Source organism: Vicia villosa, linkage group LG4, assembly GCF_029867415.1.
Source record: "Vicia villosa cultivar HV-30 ecotype Madison, WI linkage group LG4, Vvil1.0, whole genome shotgun sequence".
In the NCBI taxonomy this organism is placed as follows: Eukaryota; Viridiplantae; Streptophyta; class Magnoliopsida; order Fabales; family Fabaceae; genus Vicia; species Vicia villosa.
The window spans coordinates 108,584,885-108,602,404 of NC_081183.1; the positions used below are offsets into that span (position 1 = coordinate 108,584,885).

Here is a 17,520-nt window from a genome sequence, read left to right on the forward strand (position 1 = left end):
GGAGCTGCTTACAGGATTCTTGGAATTGACATTCGAAGAGATAGAAAGAAGTCGAAGTTATGCTTATCTCAAAAGGCATATCTACGAAAGATTCTCGAAAAGTTTGGTATGTCGAATTCGAAGCCATTTGTGACTCCGACAAACCTTCAATTCAAGATGAGTATTGATCAATGTCCCAGTACTGATGTCGAAAGAGCCTATATGAATAGCATCCCATATGCTAATATAGTTGGTTCTTTGATGTATGCTATGGTCTGTATTAGACCCGACATAGCATATGTAGTAAGTCTTGTAAGCAGGTACATGGTGAATCTTGGAAAGGCTCACTGGCAAGCATTGAAGTGGATTTTAAGGTACATAAATGGGTCTCTGAATAGGATCCTAGAAAATCTACTTCTGGATATGTTTTCACTATGTTTAGCACTACAATTAGTTGGAAAGCAACACTTCAGTTTGATAACACGAAAACGTATCGTATATTTAGCTTAATTTACATGTATTATTTCCTCATTTTATTTCAATTATATTACTTTATTTCGTATTATGCCGGTATTTCTGTTTTGTTTCATGTATTTAATAAATCAAGGCTTGCAAAAAAAATAATCAGGAAAAGGAGCCAAAATGAAGAGAAAAAGACTAGAAGGGGTGCTTAAATGATGGGGGGCGCAAATAAGAAGAACAAGCCCATGGACCAAACGGCCCAAGATGAGGATGCACGTCATCAGGAGGCCCTGATGAACGGCACCTCCCCCCTCCTGCCGAACGACACACACCTTTACTTAGTGTGTGACGTGAGTTACACACTCACACTCAGAAGAGGAGCATCGTCAACCCTATATTTTCTCCTCCTTTTTCTCCTTCGTAAAGACAACACTAGAAGGAAACAAATTCAAGATTCAACCTAACCTAAAGCTTGGTTATAAATACCCAGCAACAAGATTTGAAAGGGGACAAAGAATTTACCCCACTTCCGTCAATTTACTTTCTCTGCATTTTATTTCCAGCTCAGTTCACTATTTCCTACCCAATCTTTAGCAACAGATTTCCACACCGGAAACACTATTGCAGTTTAATTTCTTTTTCAGCTTCAGAATCTAGTTTTAATTTTAGGAATAAAGTTTGTTTCAACAATTTATTTCCAGTTCCAGATTCAAGATTTGGTACTACCAGATTGATACTTTCAGTTCTGCAATTTAATTCAGGTTTTTATTTTCGGTATTAATTATTGTTTATTGTTTATGCTGAATTGTCAATTTATGTCTGGAATCTTATTTGCCTGCTATATCTGTTCTGATCCGTTAATTGAAATTATGTCAGGCTAAATATTTATTACCGGTATGTAAGGTCATATAACTGAGGGAATCTAGTAATGCTTTCGACATAATTTATTAATGAAAATTTATTTATCCGGTTATAATTTCTAATACTTAGTTAAACCGTTTCGTAACGAGAGTTAAAAACGATAGAAGTTAGGATCAATAAAAACGAGAGTTTGAGATTTTAACTGGACAGTAGGAATTAAGCATTAATCTTAAATACAGCGAGAGCGCTTTAAGGTTAATTAGTCTTCATTTGTTTTCAAAAATTATTTTAAACTTCAATTGATACAGCGAGAGCGCTCACTTAGGTTTAATAATAAGATCATAATCAATAAACACGAGAGTGTGAGAGGAAGGTTTTTAAGCAAATGATTTCTACAGAAAAGTATTTTGAATTACGAACTGCGTTGATAGTTTACTAGATCCCCGACGTTTGAACATTGCATACCGATATAATTCTCTCTTAACTTAACTTAATTCTATTTCCCTATTTCCCCCGTCTGATCCTAATTAATCAGATATTAGCCTTAGATTTACGTAGTAACAATTAAATACCGTAGGTCGATTCTTAGTCCTTTGGGTTCGATAATCTTTAAAGCTACGCGATAGACTGTGCACTTGCCGTCATAATCATAGACATAACCATTTTGTCGCGATCAAGTTTTTGGCGTCATTGCCGGGGACTAATTTAATCGATATCGTAATTAACTGTTACGCTGTAGAGACTAAGGCACATTCAATTACTTAATTCCCTTTGTGCATGCCAAGTACTCGCTCTCGAAGTGAAGACTTAGTGCTGCCAATTCCTGAACCAGCGCGTTCTATCACTGTATCACGTCGATTACGACGAACTCGCACTCTTGTTCCTAGTCCTATTTCTGAACCAGTTGAAGAATCCACCATGGGAGAACAGTCGCGCCCTCTCAAGTCTTATGCCATCCCTTCGCAAGCTGAACCACACAATAGCATTGCTGCTCCTGCTATTGAGGCGAATAATTTCGAACTAAAGCCGTCTTTGTTGTCAGCAGTACAACAAAGTCAATTTTCTGGGAATCCGACGGAAGACCCTAATCTTCATTTGTTAGTGTTCTTACAATACGCAGACACTGTAAAAGAAAATGGTGTCAGTTCAGAAGGTATCCGACTACGCCTTTTTCCTTTTTTGCTGAGGGATAGAGCTAGAGCTTGGCTCCGGTCTTTACCCGCTAATTCAGTCACTACCTGGAATGAGCTAAAGAAAGTCTTCTTGGCACAATATTTTCCACCTAGTAAGACCGCCATGCTAAGAGCCCAGATCAATGGGTTTAGACAAAAAGACAATGAGTCTCTATTCGAAGCGTGGGAGAGATACAAGGAGATGCTGAGGCTCTGTCCATATCACGGATTAGAAGAATGGTTAATTATCCATACCTTCTACAATGGTCTCCTATACAACACGAGACTTACAATTGACGCCGCCGCAGGTGGCGCACTGATGGACAAAGCATATGCCGATGCCTATACACTTATCGAGATTATGGCTCAAAATCATTATCAGTGGGGAAGCGAGAGAGCTCCGTCAGAGAGAACTTCTGGTGAGAAATCTTCAACGAAGAGTGGTATGTACGAGATAAGCAGCCTTGACCGTGTTAACGCCAAAGTCGATGCCCTAACTCAGAAGATCGAAAACCTTACTGTAGCACCTATAGCCGCCGTGGCTGCTGTAGCCCCCAATTGCGAAATATGCGGGATGTCCGGACATGCTGCCCCCGAGTGCCATCTTTTGGTAGGAGTTTCCTCCGAACCAGTAAACTATGCTCAAGGAAATCCTTACTCGAACACATATAACCCAGGATGGAAAAATCACCCTAATTTTTCATATAAGAACAATAATTCTTTATATGCGTCGGGCCAAGCACCTAGTATACCACCTGGATATCAAAAGGCACCCTTAGCTGCTCCTAACGTCCCTAGGAAATCTAACCTAGAATTAATGATGGAAAATTTCATAGCCACCCAAACTCAGACTAATAAGGACTTCCTAAACCAAAACGTACACAACAATGAGCAAATCAAACAGTTGGAAACTAAAGTAGACGCGTTAGCCACTCACAACAAGATGCTTGAAACACAAATCTCTCAAGTGGCACAACAACAAGCACCTACTGCCGCACCTGCCGGGACGTTTCCTGGACAACCACAACTGAATCCGAAAGGACATGCTCATGCTATTATTCTGCGAAGTGGTAAAGAGATGGACGAACCAACTGACCCTAGACTTAAAAACCCTGCTATGTTCCAAAGACCTAGTAAAACAACTGAGGAGGAAAGTGGACCCAAAGATAAATCAAGTAACCCAAAAGAGAAAGAGGACAAGGATGGCGAGACGGAGGAAAAAGAAGCGCCATACGTAGCTCCACCACCCTATAAACCACCTATCCCGTACCCTCAAAGATTCGAAAAATCTAAAAGCATAGGGCAGTTTAAGAAATTTGTCGAACTTCTTAAGCAGTTAAACATTACAATTCCTTTTACAGAAGTTATTATTGCTCTATCAATAGTTAAACATTACATTATAATCTTTAAAGCTACGCGATAGACTGTGCACTTGCAGTCATAATCATAGACATACCCATTTTGTCGCGATCATTGCTCTATCAACCACTGAAGCAGAGTATATTGCCCTAACTGAGGCTGTGAAAGAAGCATTGTGGCTTGAAGGTTTTGCGAAGGAGCTGAAACTTCAAGAGGAAGGTATCACAGTTAAATGTGATAGCCAAAGTGCAATACACCTGTCGAAGAATTCAGCCTATCATGAGCGAACTAAGCACATTGATGTGAGGCTGCATTTCTCCAGAAAAGTAATCGAGTATGGAGAAGTCCAAGTGCTGAAGGTTTCGACTAAGGACAATGATGCTGATATGATCACCAAGACATTGCCGAGTTGCAAGTTTTTCCAGTGTATGCAGTTGATAAAGCTACATGAAGAAAGCTAGTTTGTTCCATTGATGTTGTAGAGTTAGGTCCAAGGTGGAGATTTGTGAGATATTGGATCGAACTCTAGTATGGTCGAAGGGTAGCTTCTAGGTTCGACAGGATTAAGCATGAAGTCGAAGGTTGTTCACATGCTGGTGTCGACGATGCTAGGGTTGTTAGCATGTTAAATTAGGTTTTAGTGTTTAAACCCTAATTTGTTAAGTTGGCTTGTTTATTAAGTTAGCTTGTGTAATGGGCCTTGTGGAAAAAGCCCATTAGCTAGTGTGGACCTCCGTTTCCGGCCATACCTCTCGCGGAGAGATACGTGAACTGACTCTTTTTATTGTTTCTGCTTTCGCATTTTTTTTGAAAATTCAGAGAGTCGCCACCGACCTTTTATTTTTATCCAATTAAGGAAAGGTTTATAAAAGACACAGAAAAAAGACCTTTAAGAAATTCTGGGTAAGGGGGTAGGTTATACAAAGGGAAGGTGTTAGCACCCTTTGTATCCATGGTTATCCATGGGCTCTTAATTTGCTTAGCTCACTTGTTTTCAATTGCTCTGAAATACTTGCATGTGATTTGAAATACCTTTGTAAATTGAATTTGTAATGATCCTTGTGCGGATGTATACAAAGTGTTTTTATCTTTCAAAAGATGTTTTTTGGAAAAAGAACGTTAACTTCGTAATGATCCTTGTTTGGATGTATACAAAGTATTGTCTTTTTTGGAAAGTTTATTTTGAAAAACAATAGTGTATGAGAATTTTGTTTGTTTTGATTTGAGCAAGCAAATTAGGAGGTCTACCCTGAGTTGTAAGGTCTTTATCCTATTTCCTTTAAAAATCTATCCTTTCACCGGATATAAACGAAAGGTTCGATTTTGTACTCGAAACAGTAGAATTTGACTTTGATTTTGAAAAAAATGAGAAAGGGGTTACCTTAAGAGGTGCAAGTGTGATTGTGTTTGAATTCAGATATTTTATCTTTTGAAGTTAGTGATCTAACGGTTCAATTTTATCTCTGACATACACGCAGTTTATATGTGCTGGAATTTAAAAATGCGGAAATGTAAAATGCGGAAAGTAAATCTACGCTATTACATCGATTTGCAGGAAATGTAAACTATGCCTATTTACATGAATTTAGCAACCTATACATTTATCTAGGAATTTTAAATAGAAAGAAAATAAAGACATGTTTTTGGATTTTTTATGATTTATTTTAATTATGATTAATGCATGATTAATTAAAATAAAATGAGGAAAAAGGATGAAAATAAAATTTAAACCTAAAATTTAAGTTCAAAATATGTTCAAAATGTTTGTTAATTAATTTAAAAAAACAAAACTATTTTTTTTTTTGAGTTTTTGAAATTGATTAGAAATTGATTAAGTTAATTAATATATAATTATACAAATAATTACACAAATAATTAAAACTTGAAGAGAAAATTATTCAAAATATGTACAAAAATTAGTTTATAATATATAAACAATATTTAGTATAAAGAACAATTTTTTTTATGATTTTTTGATTGGTTGAAATAATTAAAAAGCAAATATATAAATATATACCAATTAATTATGCAAAATATTTAAATTATGAAGAAAAATAAAATATTTTTATATCAGAAAATAATATATTATTTTAGCAACCTAAAAATATTTTTTTTGTATTTTTTGGATTTTTAAAACTATTTTTAATTAATTTAACAAAGAAATTAAAATAAAAATAGAAAATAAAAGGATAATAATCAGGTGTGATGGTTTATGAGGGAACATGGTGTGGTTGCGTGTTGTGATGCGTTGGATTGAAAATTTAATGAGATCTGATGGCTCAGATTTTGAGGCACATGGCATAATGATAGGACTTCACGCACTGAATCAGAGATTTTTAAAAAAAACGCGCGTGTGCTACATCCAATGAGGTGAAGACACCTCATCGTCTTCAACCTCCAGCCAGCATCTTTAACAGCGTTTTTGTAATAAAAGCGCTGTAATAGATACTTCCTAAACCTACAAAATAGCGAATAGGGTCAAACGTGAAAATAAATTTGGCGCGACATGTCCATTTGATTCGTCTAGTCCATACGAATTCAATGGTACCACTTAGAACCTTTGATTTTGCCTATTTCAGAAAGTCCTAATTTTGAAATTATGAACCCTAAAATGGTGGTTCTTCGTATGAGTGTCCAAACTTCAATAAAGTTTCCAGAAATGACTAGGACCTCAATCTAAACACAAATATATGTCTACATCTTGCTAGATATGCGTGTGTTATGAGATATAAGTTGGTTTTAGTTTGAACAAACCGTGGCTTGTGTAGCTCGATTTGTGAGGTTTCAAGACTTAGAAATGATTGGAATATGTTCAGTGATGCTTGAGGAAGGTATTAGAATATTTAGTTTGTATGGAAAGTGACTGGAATTCAAAATTCGAATTTGAGATTTCTTTGAAAAATTTAAGTGATTACAAGTGTGTTACAAGCAGAATTCTGGCTATGATTTTGTGTCTTTTTGATTATGAAGTGTTATAGCCTTTATATAGACTATGTTGTGCTTAGAATTGAAGCCAAGAAGCCTTTAGTTGCCTTTGTTGAATTCTTGATTTTTTTATATTAAAACCTTTGAATTGTTGACCAAGTCTTGCTTCCCTTCAATGCTCTTGCCTTGTACCTCAATCCTCTGCAGAAAACTGAAGATTCTTGGATGACTCATGCTTGGATTGTAAGCTATCCATTATCCATCCATTTTTCCTTTTTATTTAATCTTAAAATAAGATAAAATTAAGCCAAAAATGGATAAAAATGGTATGGGCTTAGTCTTGGTCGTGGGAGGCCCATAATATTATGGCAAACATGTTTGAACCATGAAAACTTGGCCACATTTGGAAAAAATGCATTTTTGAGCAATGTTGGCTTTATGCACTTTCCCAAAATTTACCCAACTTCAACAAGGTGTAAATCCCTCAATTTTTGTCATATGAAGGAGATCTTGCACTTTTTGGAAACCTCAAAGAGTCCTCTAACCAATGCCTTTGGTCTCATGTCAAAATGATTTTTGATGCTCCTTGTGTGTCCTTTTGAAAAAAGTGTCTTTTTGTTGACTTTGAAAATGACCTGTAATGTCTTTGTTCATATTTTTCAAATGGTGAATGTGATGACCATGGGATCAATTGCATTTGAAAGATAATTGAATTTCCTTCAAAATGAGCTTTGGTTTGAATTTTTTGGATGAAGGATGAGAGAGTTATGACCAGTCAAAGTTGAGTTGACTTTTCAGGCAAAAACCCTAATTTTGAATCTTAGGGTTTTGCTGATTTTTGATCTTTCCTTGATGAATTATGATCATCCAATGATCAAATGATGAATCCTTTGACAAAATATGGACTTTGACAAAAAATTTCATTTTTGACTGTCTGTTGACTTTTTTGGTCAAACGGGTCGTCTGTTGACTGTTTGAGCTGCTGACGGTGCGTCTGAGTGAATTGAAGTCTGAAAATTTGTGTGATGGTACTTTGAGATATATGGATGTCCATGAAATCCATTTGAGGTCTCAAAAACTTGTTTCTCCTGTAAAAACAAGAAAACCCTAGTCAGGGACTGTTTGTGTAGGAGACAGTTAAGCTTACCTGATTTTTGTGCAGTGTTGAGTCTCTGCTAATCATGTGATATTCATAAGACTTCTAGGACAAAAATCTGGGAATTTTGAATTGTGAAAGATTGATTTGATTGATGGTACAAAACACTGAGAATTGTACTGCCAGCAGTTTGACTGTCAACTGACTGTTCGGGTATTAATGTAGCAGTTAGAGTGAAAAATCAACAGTCCAAGTTAATTTTCTTTTTGTTGTTTTTGTTTTATGTGAAAAATGAAAGTTTATTTACATGACTTGTTAAAAAACACAGACATAATAAATAACTAATATTTACTGTACGCGAGCAACATTACCGATAATAATCCTGAAAATCATTTAATGCACAGAAAAATGAATATTTAACTGGCAGAAAACACACAAAATATTATCTGAATAATTAAGCAACATTATGACAAATAGTACAACATTTAATACTGACAGTACAAATATTACATACTATATTGAATAGTACGACGAATAAACGGTACATTTAAGAAATAAGAAATACGGCAAATTTTAAGAATGACGATTAATAACCCATGCTACAAATAATAACATGTAGATGATTGGGAGTGCAAGCATCCCAGGTCCACAATGTTCCGGGCTATGTAGACAGAAAAAGGACATGATCACCGTAGCAATGGTGATGACCATAAGAAAACACGTTTCCCACCACTTCGCCATTTTGTCGGGGAAGAAGAAAGGATGGATATGAAGTAAGAATTTGAGAGATGAATTAGAATTTGATGTGAGATTTTATGGAAAAATGAGAGGTATTTATAGAATGGAAAGAAGGATAGAGACGTTGGGGAATGAAGTGATTCCGTACAAAAGGAATATTTTGAGTGGAAGTAAGATTTGAAAGAAAGTGTATGATAGTGTTGGGAAAAAGAGAGATGTATAGAATAAAGTTAGGATTTGATTTTTTGAAAAAGAGATTTGAAAAGATTTTTGAAAATAAGGGAATATAGTACAAAAATTAATGGGAAACAATAGATAATAATAATCTACTTGTTACCAGTACAGTCTGAGTTTCCTGATTCTGCGCCTGCAAAAGATTTAACTCTGTACCGATTGTGTCAGTACTATTTATCTGTAAATAAATAAATAGCATGTGTGAAGTAATAAACAGTATTTGGCGTTTGCGTAAGAATAAATTCAACTGCAAGCCAAAATACTGTATAAGAAAAATTCTAAAAACTAAGTATTTCACATGTCAGGATATTTATTGAAATAAAAATCCATGATTATATGAGACTCTTAATTTTTAGATTGGAGTTTTCTTGAAAAAAGATGTGGGCAAATTTTGGGGTATAACAGTTAGTATGTTAGGTTTTATTATAAATAGCATACTAGTCTCTCATCAATGAACACAGCAATTCCTAATTTAGGGTGAGAGAGGTTATTTGTTATTCTTGTAAACTTGTAATCTTGTTTTCAAAGAGAAAGTAAAAGAATAGAAGTTATAACAAATTCTTGTATTCCTCTTCTTCCCTGTCCTTTATTCTTCCCTTGTTTTATACTTTGTTCTTGGCATTGAATTCACAACAGTATTAATAGTCATGGGACACATCACAAGGGAAGTTCTTATTCTCAGTTAATATAAATCGGTAGATATATCATATATGCTTTGATTTTGTCCTTAAGTCTTAGATATTAGAACAACATATGCATTTTCTCCAACACAAGAATTATTCAATGTAAATTTGATTGATTTTATATGAATTACTAGCTTGTTCTAATGTACAACTCAATGAAATAATTAATCATGGAAAATGTTGGTACCTCTCAACCACAATGTCCACCTATTTTACAAGAAAGTACACATCAGTCAATTCATAATGGAAGTGGTAACTTATCAATTAATGTTTCTTCTCTAACACTAAATGATTATATGGAGGTTGATAGTGAAACAACAAAAAATCTTCCATCCAGACTTAAAAGTGTTGTAAAGGAGCATTTTTTAAAGGTCAAAGTTGATGGAAAAGATAAGGCTAAATGTAGTCATTACAGTAATTTGCTTGGTGGATCATCAAATGAAGGGACTTCATATTTACATGGAATTTTGCACATTTGTCCTAAAAAGAAGCTTTTGAAAGGATCATATAAAGGACAAACATTTGTTACAGCTAAAACCTTGCAAGGCAAATAAGAGTTGGGTATTGGGATTTATGATGCTGAAAACACTAGGCAAGAGATTGCACATGCAATTTTTTTGCATGAATATCTTCTTTCAATAATAAATCATATTTGTTTTAGAAGATACTCAGCTTCTATCCAACCATTATTTCAAATTTCTTGTTGAAAAATTATGAAAAAGGATATACTTAAAGTGTACAATGCTGAGTGATTGTCAACTTTGAAGTTGTTAGAAAGTCTTGAAGGAATATTGGTCATTACTTCTAACCTCTGGATCTTGAACAATAAAAAAAGAATATATGGCATCCACTACTCATTACGTTGATGGAAATTGGAATTTACAGAGTCATATTTTGAGGTATTTATAATTTCTTCTAATAATAGTTTGATTTTATATTATTTATACTAGTTTTATATTAGTCTTTGAATATGAATCGTATTATGTTAGGTTTATCTATGTTCCCGTACCTCTTACAAGTGAAAAACTTTGTGATGCATTGGTTGAATGTTTAACGGATCAGAACATTGATACCAAACTATCTACTATCACTTTAAAAAGTTGTATTACAAATGATGAATAAATTGAAAAAATTAAGGCTAAATTCAAATCTAATACATTGTTAAGGGATGGGGCCTTACTACATATGCATTGTTGCATGCATATACTAAATTTGATAGTAAAAGAAGGGTTATAAGTTGTGAAAGATGGGATAGAGAAAATTCGAGATAGTGTTGCATTTTGGACATGCAAACAATTAATAATTTCTTACACCAAGAATTTGATTTTAGATTGTCTGACTAAATTGAATATCACCTACAAGGTGCATGGTGTTGCCAATTTGTATAAATATGTATTTAATAGATTAGAAATTTGTGTAACTCAATACACTTACTTTCCAACAAGTTTACACTGGAAATTTACAAAAGAGTTTTGTGGAAAATTATAATTGTTCAGTTTTATTACTGGAGTATTTTCGGGCACTAAGTATCCATCCGCCAATAAATACTTTCCTAAGATTTGGTATTATCAAAGTTGAATTACATGAGTGAATTGAATCCTCTGATGAATTATTCAAAAGAATGCTAGAGCACATTTTGGTAAAGTTTGATAATAATGGGGTGTGATTCAAGAAATTAATAATGGGGGTTGTAGTTGTTTTGGATATATCCTAAGAATAAAATAGATTTTTTTGAATATTATTATAGAGTCTTCTATGGGAATGATGTTGATGACCAATTTAAGTCCTTCTTGACAATTGTGTTATGACTTGCTTTATGAATATTAATTGAAAATAACTAATGATTCTAGAAGTGAATCTAAAATGTTGGATTGTAATGTTGGTAATGTTAGCAATGCTTTGAAAGACTATAATTTGTATGTCATAAAAAAAAAAGAGTTAAAACTTCATTTGTTAAAATAGAGTCGGATGTTTATTTAGATAAGGAAGTTATTAAGAAGTTCAGATTTTGATATCTTATTATGGTGGAAGTTGAAAGGAATTAAGTTTCTAACACCTCAAGCCATTGTAAATGATGTATTGGTGTTGCACCCCAAAATTTGCCCATATAATTATTCTTAATTGGCTCACATATCTCATTCATTTACATCTTAGGTCATCTACCTTCATGCATTCATTCATTAAATAAAAGTAAAAACTAAGCTGAAATGTGGGATAAAGGACCAAGGATTGAATTGCGGTCTCACAGAAGCCTTAGCCAAAAGAGGCTTATTTATTCACCCGAAAGGAAATCCATTTAATTGTTGTGCATCGAGTCATTATGGATTCTCACTGAACAAATGTGCATTGAATTGGATTTTCTTATTAAATTAGCGTTTCATCTCATGCTATTGGATTCAAGTTACAAGTTGAAATCAAGGGAAATAAGGGAAATATTCGTGTGGTTTCTTGGCATACAAGTTGTGAGACATTATTGTCATTACCTCTTTCATTTAAGCCTGCAAGATGAAGAATTTGGTACTACAAGTTTATAACTTGGCCCTAGTATGGCCGATGAAAGAATTTAAAGGGTGGAACTTCAAGTAATGCATATGGAGGGAAAATAAGATTCAAATTATTTGGAATTGTCAACAAAGGCCCAGTCCACATTACAAAAATCCAAGAAATGTGTGGCAAAACAATCATTATAATTTACATCCATATTCATTTCTAAGTCTAATCTTCAATTCTATTCCATCTTCACATTCTCCCTAAACTTCTAGATCCCTTCATTCTCTAAGGTTCCCACATCTTCATCTTTCTAACCATGCCACATCCATAAACCAAACCTGCAGCATACAACAAAAAATCAGCATACATTAAACCAGACCCTGCATAATTGTACTTAACCAAAACATTTCCATCCAAACAAGTCATAAAACCACCATACAATGCATAACACCATACAAACCACATACTGCATTCAAGACAAGTTATTAAACTTCAACATCAATTCAAAGAAAAAGAATACCATTCACACTTGAAACAGTCAAGTAGCAGAGCTGTACAAACAGAATTAAAACCATGCTATTTCAGCCACCAATTGCACAATTTCAGCTCTGCATCCATCTTCAAAACAGACCTGCAGCCATACACAAACACCTTCCAAAACCCAAACATTAACCCTACTGGCTCATTCTGATTTTCACTAACAGTTATAACAATTAATTTTGATAGTTTTTCACTAATCTCTTTTTCAACCTTCCAACAAACTAACCATTTCCAAAAAGTCAGTTACATATCCATCAGTTACTTAACATAACCATATAGCAGTTCTATCACTAACCTAACAATACATAACAGAATTAGTTACACTTATAACCAATCCTATAACAACCTAGTGGTCTCTAACTAACTCTTCTAACAGTTTGTAACTGTCAATAACTAATTCCCTAATCCTAACAACCTGCCTAACTGAATTACAACAACACTATAACAACTTCTAACCAATTGTAACAGAATCCAACAGAAGGGAGAGTAACAGAAATCAGTGAAAAACTAACTTTTAACCTCTTAACAGAAACTAACAGAAAGTAACAGAAAAATCAGAGAGAACTCACCTCTATATATATCATCAGCATCATTCACATTTGAGGCTCTCCACCATTTTTCACTTTCATTCATCATCATCTTCATCTCTTCACTTCATCACCATCTTCACTTCTTCTTCAATCACCTTCCCCACCATTCAACTTCATATCACTTCTCCCTCCATCTTCAATCTTCTTCTTCATTCATCTGGACACCATTTCCATCTTCATCATTCACGTCAGCCACCAATTTTCACAGATTCACACACTCAATTCATCAACCTCACACTCTCTGCAATCCCTCACTCTCACCCTCTCACAAAAGCTCAATTTCTATTGTTGTTAGAGTCTTAATTGAAGGATAGAAAAACACTTAGAAAGGGGGGTTTGAATAAGTGTAGTTTAAAAACTTGAAAGATAAAAACAATTTGCACAGTTATTTTTATCCTGGTTCGTTGTTAACTAAACTACTCCAGTCCACCCCCACGGAGTGATTTACCTCACCTGAGGATTTAATCCACTAATCGCAACAGATTACAATGGTTTTCCACTTAGCCCACGACTAAGTCTTCTAGAGTATCCTGATCACAACCTGATCACTCTAGGAACAAATGCTTAGACACAAGCTAAGACTTTCTTAGAGTATCCTGACCACCACGTGATCACTCTAATTACAACTGCTTAGACACAAGCTAAGACTTCCTAGAGTATCCTGATCAACACTTGATCACTCTAGTTACTTACAAATTAATGTAATCAAATAAGAGTTTTACAATGCTTCTGAAAAGCTATAATCACAACAGTGATATTTCTCTTAACGTTTAAGCTTAATCTCACTAATATATTACAACAGCAATGTAGTGAGCTTTGATGAAGATGAAGTTTCTGAGCTTTGAATTTGAGCAGCGTTTCAGCAAGTTTTTCAGAATTGGTTCTTTCAAAATCGTCAACCTTGCTTCTCATCAGAACTTCATATTTATAGGCACTTGAGAAGATGACCGTTGGGAGCATTTAATGCTTTGCGTGTTCCGTACAGCATTGCATTTAATGTTTTTTTTTCACGCTTTTGTCAACTACCTCGAGCCTTGTTCACGCTGTGTCTACTGACGTTGCCTTTAATAGCTTCCAACGTTCCTTTTGTCAGTCAGCGTAGCCTGCCACCTGTACTTTCTTCTGATCTGATGTTTGTGAATAAAATGTTTGAATATCATCAGAGTCAAACAGCTTGGTGCATAGCATCTTCTTGTCTTCTGACCTTGAAGTGCTTCTGAGCGTGATACCATGAGAGCTTCAGTGCTTCTGCTTCTGATCTCAAGTTCTTCTGATGCTTCCATAGACCCATGTTCTGATTCTGCCTTGACCATCTTCTGATGTCTTGCCAGACCATGTTCTGATGTTGCATGCTGAACCTTCTGAGACAAAGCTTCTGAGCGCTGATTTGTGCATACTCTTTATATATATTTCCTGAAAGGGAATTTGCAATGTATTAGAGTACCACATTATCTCACACAAAATTCATATCCTTGTTATCATCAAAACTAAGAATATTGATCTGAACAAATCTTGTTCTAACAATCTCCCCCTTTTTGATGATGACAAAAATATATATAAATGATATGAATTTGCGATCAGAAAGAGCAGACGGCTAAAGACAATTACACAGCTATAGCATAAGCATGTGAATATGTCTCCCCCTGAGATTAATAATCTCCCCCTGAGATGAATAATCTCCCCCTGAAATTAATACTAGAAGAATTTTAATAATAAAAGACTTCCCTGATTATTTCGGTAGAGACGTTCACAGTGCTTGATCTTCAGAACATTCATGACTTCTAATTTCTGCTTCCATAGGACAGCTTCAGAACATTGAATTTCTTTAGATCCTCAGAACATTCACAGCTTCTGACTCTTGCTTCCATCGGACAGCTTCAGAACTTGAATTTCTTTGATCTTGAGAACATTCACAGCTTCTGACTTTTGCTTCCATCGGACAGCTTCAGAACTTGAATTTCTTTGATCTTCAGAACATTCACAGCTTCTGACTTTTGCTTCCATTGGACAGCTTCAGAGCTTGAATTTCTTTTTACATCACTTCATGCTAGATTGTATCAGAACATTGTTGAATGTACCAGAGCATCATCAGAGCATCTCTACATCCTGAAATGTTACAGAACAAAACTAAACGACAAAAGTCAGCATGAATGAATCAGAACATAAAATATGTTTCAGAACACATAATATGTATCAGAGCCATATAAGCCATATAGAATGTATCAGATCCATATAGACATTCAGAATCAGATCATATTCTATCATCAGAATATCTGCACATTCTTCCTTCTTGCTTCTGATTCTGAAGCTTCATAGCACTCAGCTTGCTTCAAGAATCCAAGAGCGTGATTCTCTAAAGAGTTGCTTCATCATCTCGTTGCTTCTTATGTTGATCTTGAAAGAGAATCTTCAATTCCTGCAACAACACAACTTAAAGAGTAGAACTTTACAAGTTCTGTTAGTAATGTGGGGCCTTTTTACCCAGTAACTGATAATATTAATCAAATCATTTATCATATATTCTCTCCCCCTTTTTGTCATAACATCAAAAAGAATATAAAGATTCAGATGTAGAAAACGACAAAGGAAAGAAACAAAATTTAACTTTTCATTGATTAAACAAACAGGATTACAAAAGATGTATGCAGAAAACAGATGCAACAAGGAAGGAAAACTACAAAGACTTAAGGACTAAGACCCTAGCCTAGACAAAATCTGCGCCAGAATGTCATGAACCCCATCAGTGCTTTTAGTTTGTCTTGCCATGAAGGAGCGAAACTCAGCGTTGGCTGCTTCTTACGCATCCAAACGAGAAGCCAGCATAGCCTGATTCTGATGCAGAGCTTCCAAGGTCTCCATCAGAGCTAAGGGTACACCAGAAGAAGAAGCACCAGAATTTGTGCCAACAGGGACAGCAATCTCAGCAGGACGATCTTCTGGAAGGTCTTCAGCAGCCTCAGCATACTCTGGTTCAGGCAACACAGAAGCTCCAACTTCCAACGCCTGAAGAATAGCTGCTAGGTTTGTTGGAGGAGTAGGACCAGCAACTTCAGCAGGATAAACCACTTCTGGAAAGACCATGTGAGGAGCATTTTCAGAAGGGTTCATTTTGAACCAATCAAACAGCCACTGAAAATCTCCAGTCAGCACAGGGTACCATGGTCTCCAAACCACGATGTCTCTGTAGAGATTTTCTTCCTCCATCTCATCTGCAGGTATCCTCTCTTCAAGAACTCTTCTGTTCCTGATGAGATGGTGATAGCTGCTTTCACCAACTTCCAAGAGACGACCACGAACACCAGGTGCGTCAGACATGATCCTTCTCTGGACATCCGTAGCCTTGACCAGAAAGTCCTGACGAAATGCATCCCAGAGGTTACAAGTAGCATACTCATCCAGATGGTTAAGGTGAGCAGCGCCCAGAATCTCCAACCAGCTATTTACATCAAAATGTAAAAGCTCTAAAAATGATTGAGTGGTAGGTGTTGGAGGGTTTACAGTGAACCTGGAGTCAGGAAACACAAAACTATAGGGGTTAGGTGTTCTGGTGGGAAAAGGGTGTGAGAGTGGTGAGGAGATATCTGTGAGATGGGTAGAGGGAGAAAGGATATCAGATGGTGAAGATGGTGATTCCAGAGAGGTGAATGAAAAAGAAGAGGTGGTGGAGGTCTGTGAAGAGGGAGGTGATTGAGGGGTACCGTCGAGGGGTTGATACACACGTCTAGAGTAGTTTCCAGACATCATAGCTTCAAAGGGATTCACCTTGAGAGGGTCATAGGTGATCTTTACTCTTTTTGGTTTGTTTTCTTGTTCATCAGTTGCCTTTCTCTTTTGTTTTGATCAGTTTCTTGATTTCCAGAGCTTGACGAGGGATTCATAATGACTTTGCAGATAGTGAAAACTGCTAGGGTTTATGATATGAATGCAAAAAGAGAGAGAAAGAAAAAGAAACTGAATGCAAGAGAGAGAGAATTATAAGAGGGAAAAGAGACGTTTGAAGAGTATAAAAAGAAACTGAAATGATGAATGGCATTTAATGTTACATGACGTGAGGAGAGATAATAATGACAAAAGAAGTGATTAGCACAGTTACCTAAGTAGACGTCCCCTCAACTGCACGCACGTTTGTCCAGAAAAAAATGAACACGTGTTTACCATCTGGATAGCCAGTTACAGCTGTTTTACTTTTAAAGAGATTCTGAATCAACTTAGACAATGAAACGTTAGTAATAACTGAATCACTACTTCTAATTGATTACAAACAGAACTTCTTATAAAAGACTAATCCAATCTCATTTCAGAAGATACTCATACATAAGATCTTCTCATCTTCTCATTCTGGGCATAAATCCATACTGATATTCTTCAGAATGAACTTAAACCTATCTTCA

General features: G+C 35.5%; 1 protein-coding gene and 1 non-coding gene across 2 annotated transcripts; one reads left to right on the plus strand and one right to left on the minus strand.

Annotated features, from left to right (window-relative positions):
- Positions 1-2,079: 2,079 nt before the first annotated feature.
- Positions 2,080-3,897, plus strand: LOC131597641 (uncharacterized). Its single transcript, XM_058870326.1, has one exon. The coding sequence runs from the start codon at positions 2,080-2,082 to the stop codon at positions 3,895-3,897; it is 1,818 nt and encodes a 605-aa protein (XP_058726309.1).
- On the minus strand, positions 2,599-2,705 carry LOC131600866 (small nucleolar RNA R71). The gene has a single exon (XR_009283470.1). It is a non-coding gene; the product is annotated as a small nucleolar RNA R71 (small nucleolar RNA).
- Positions 3,898-17,520: the final 13,623 nt, after the last annotated feature.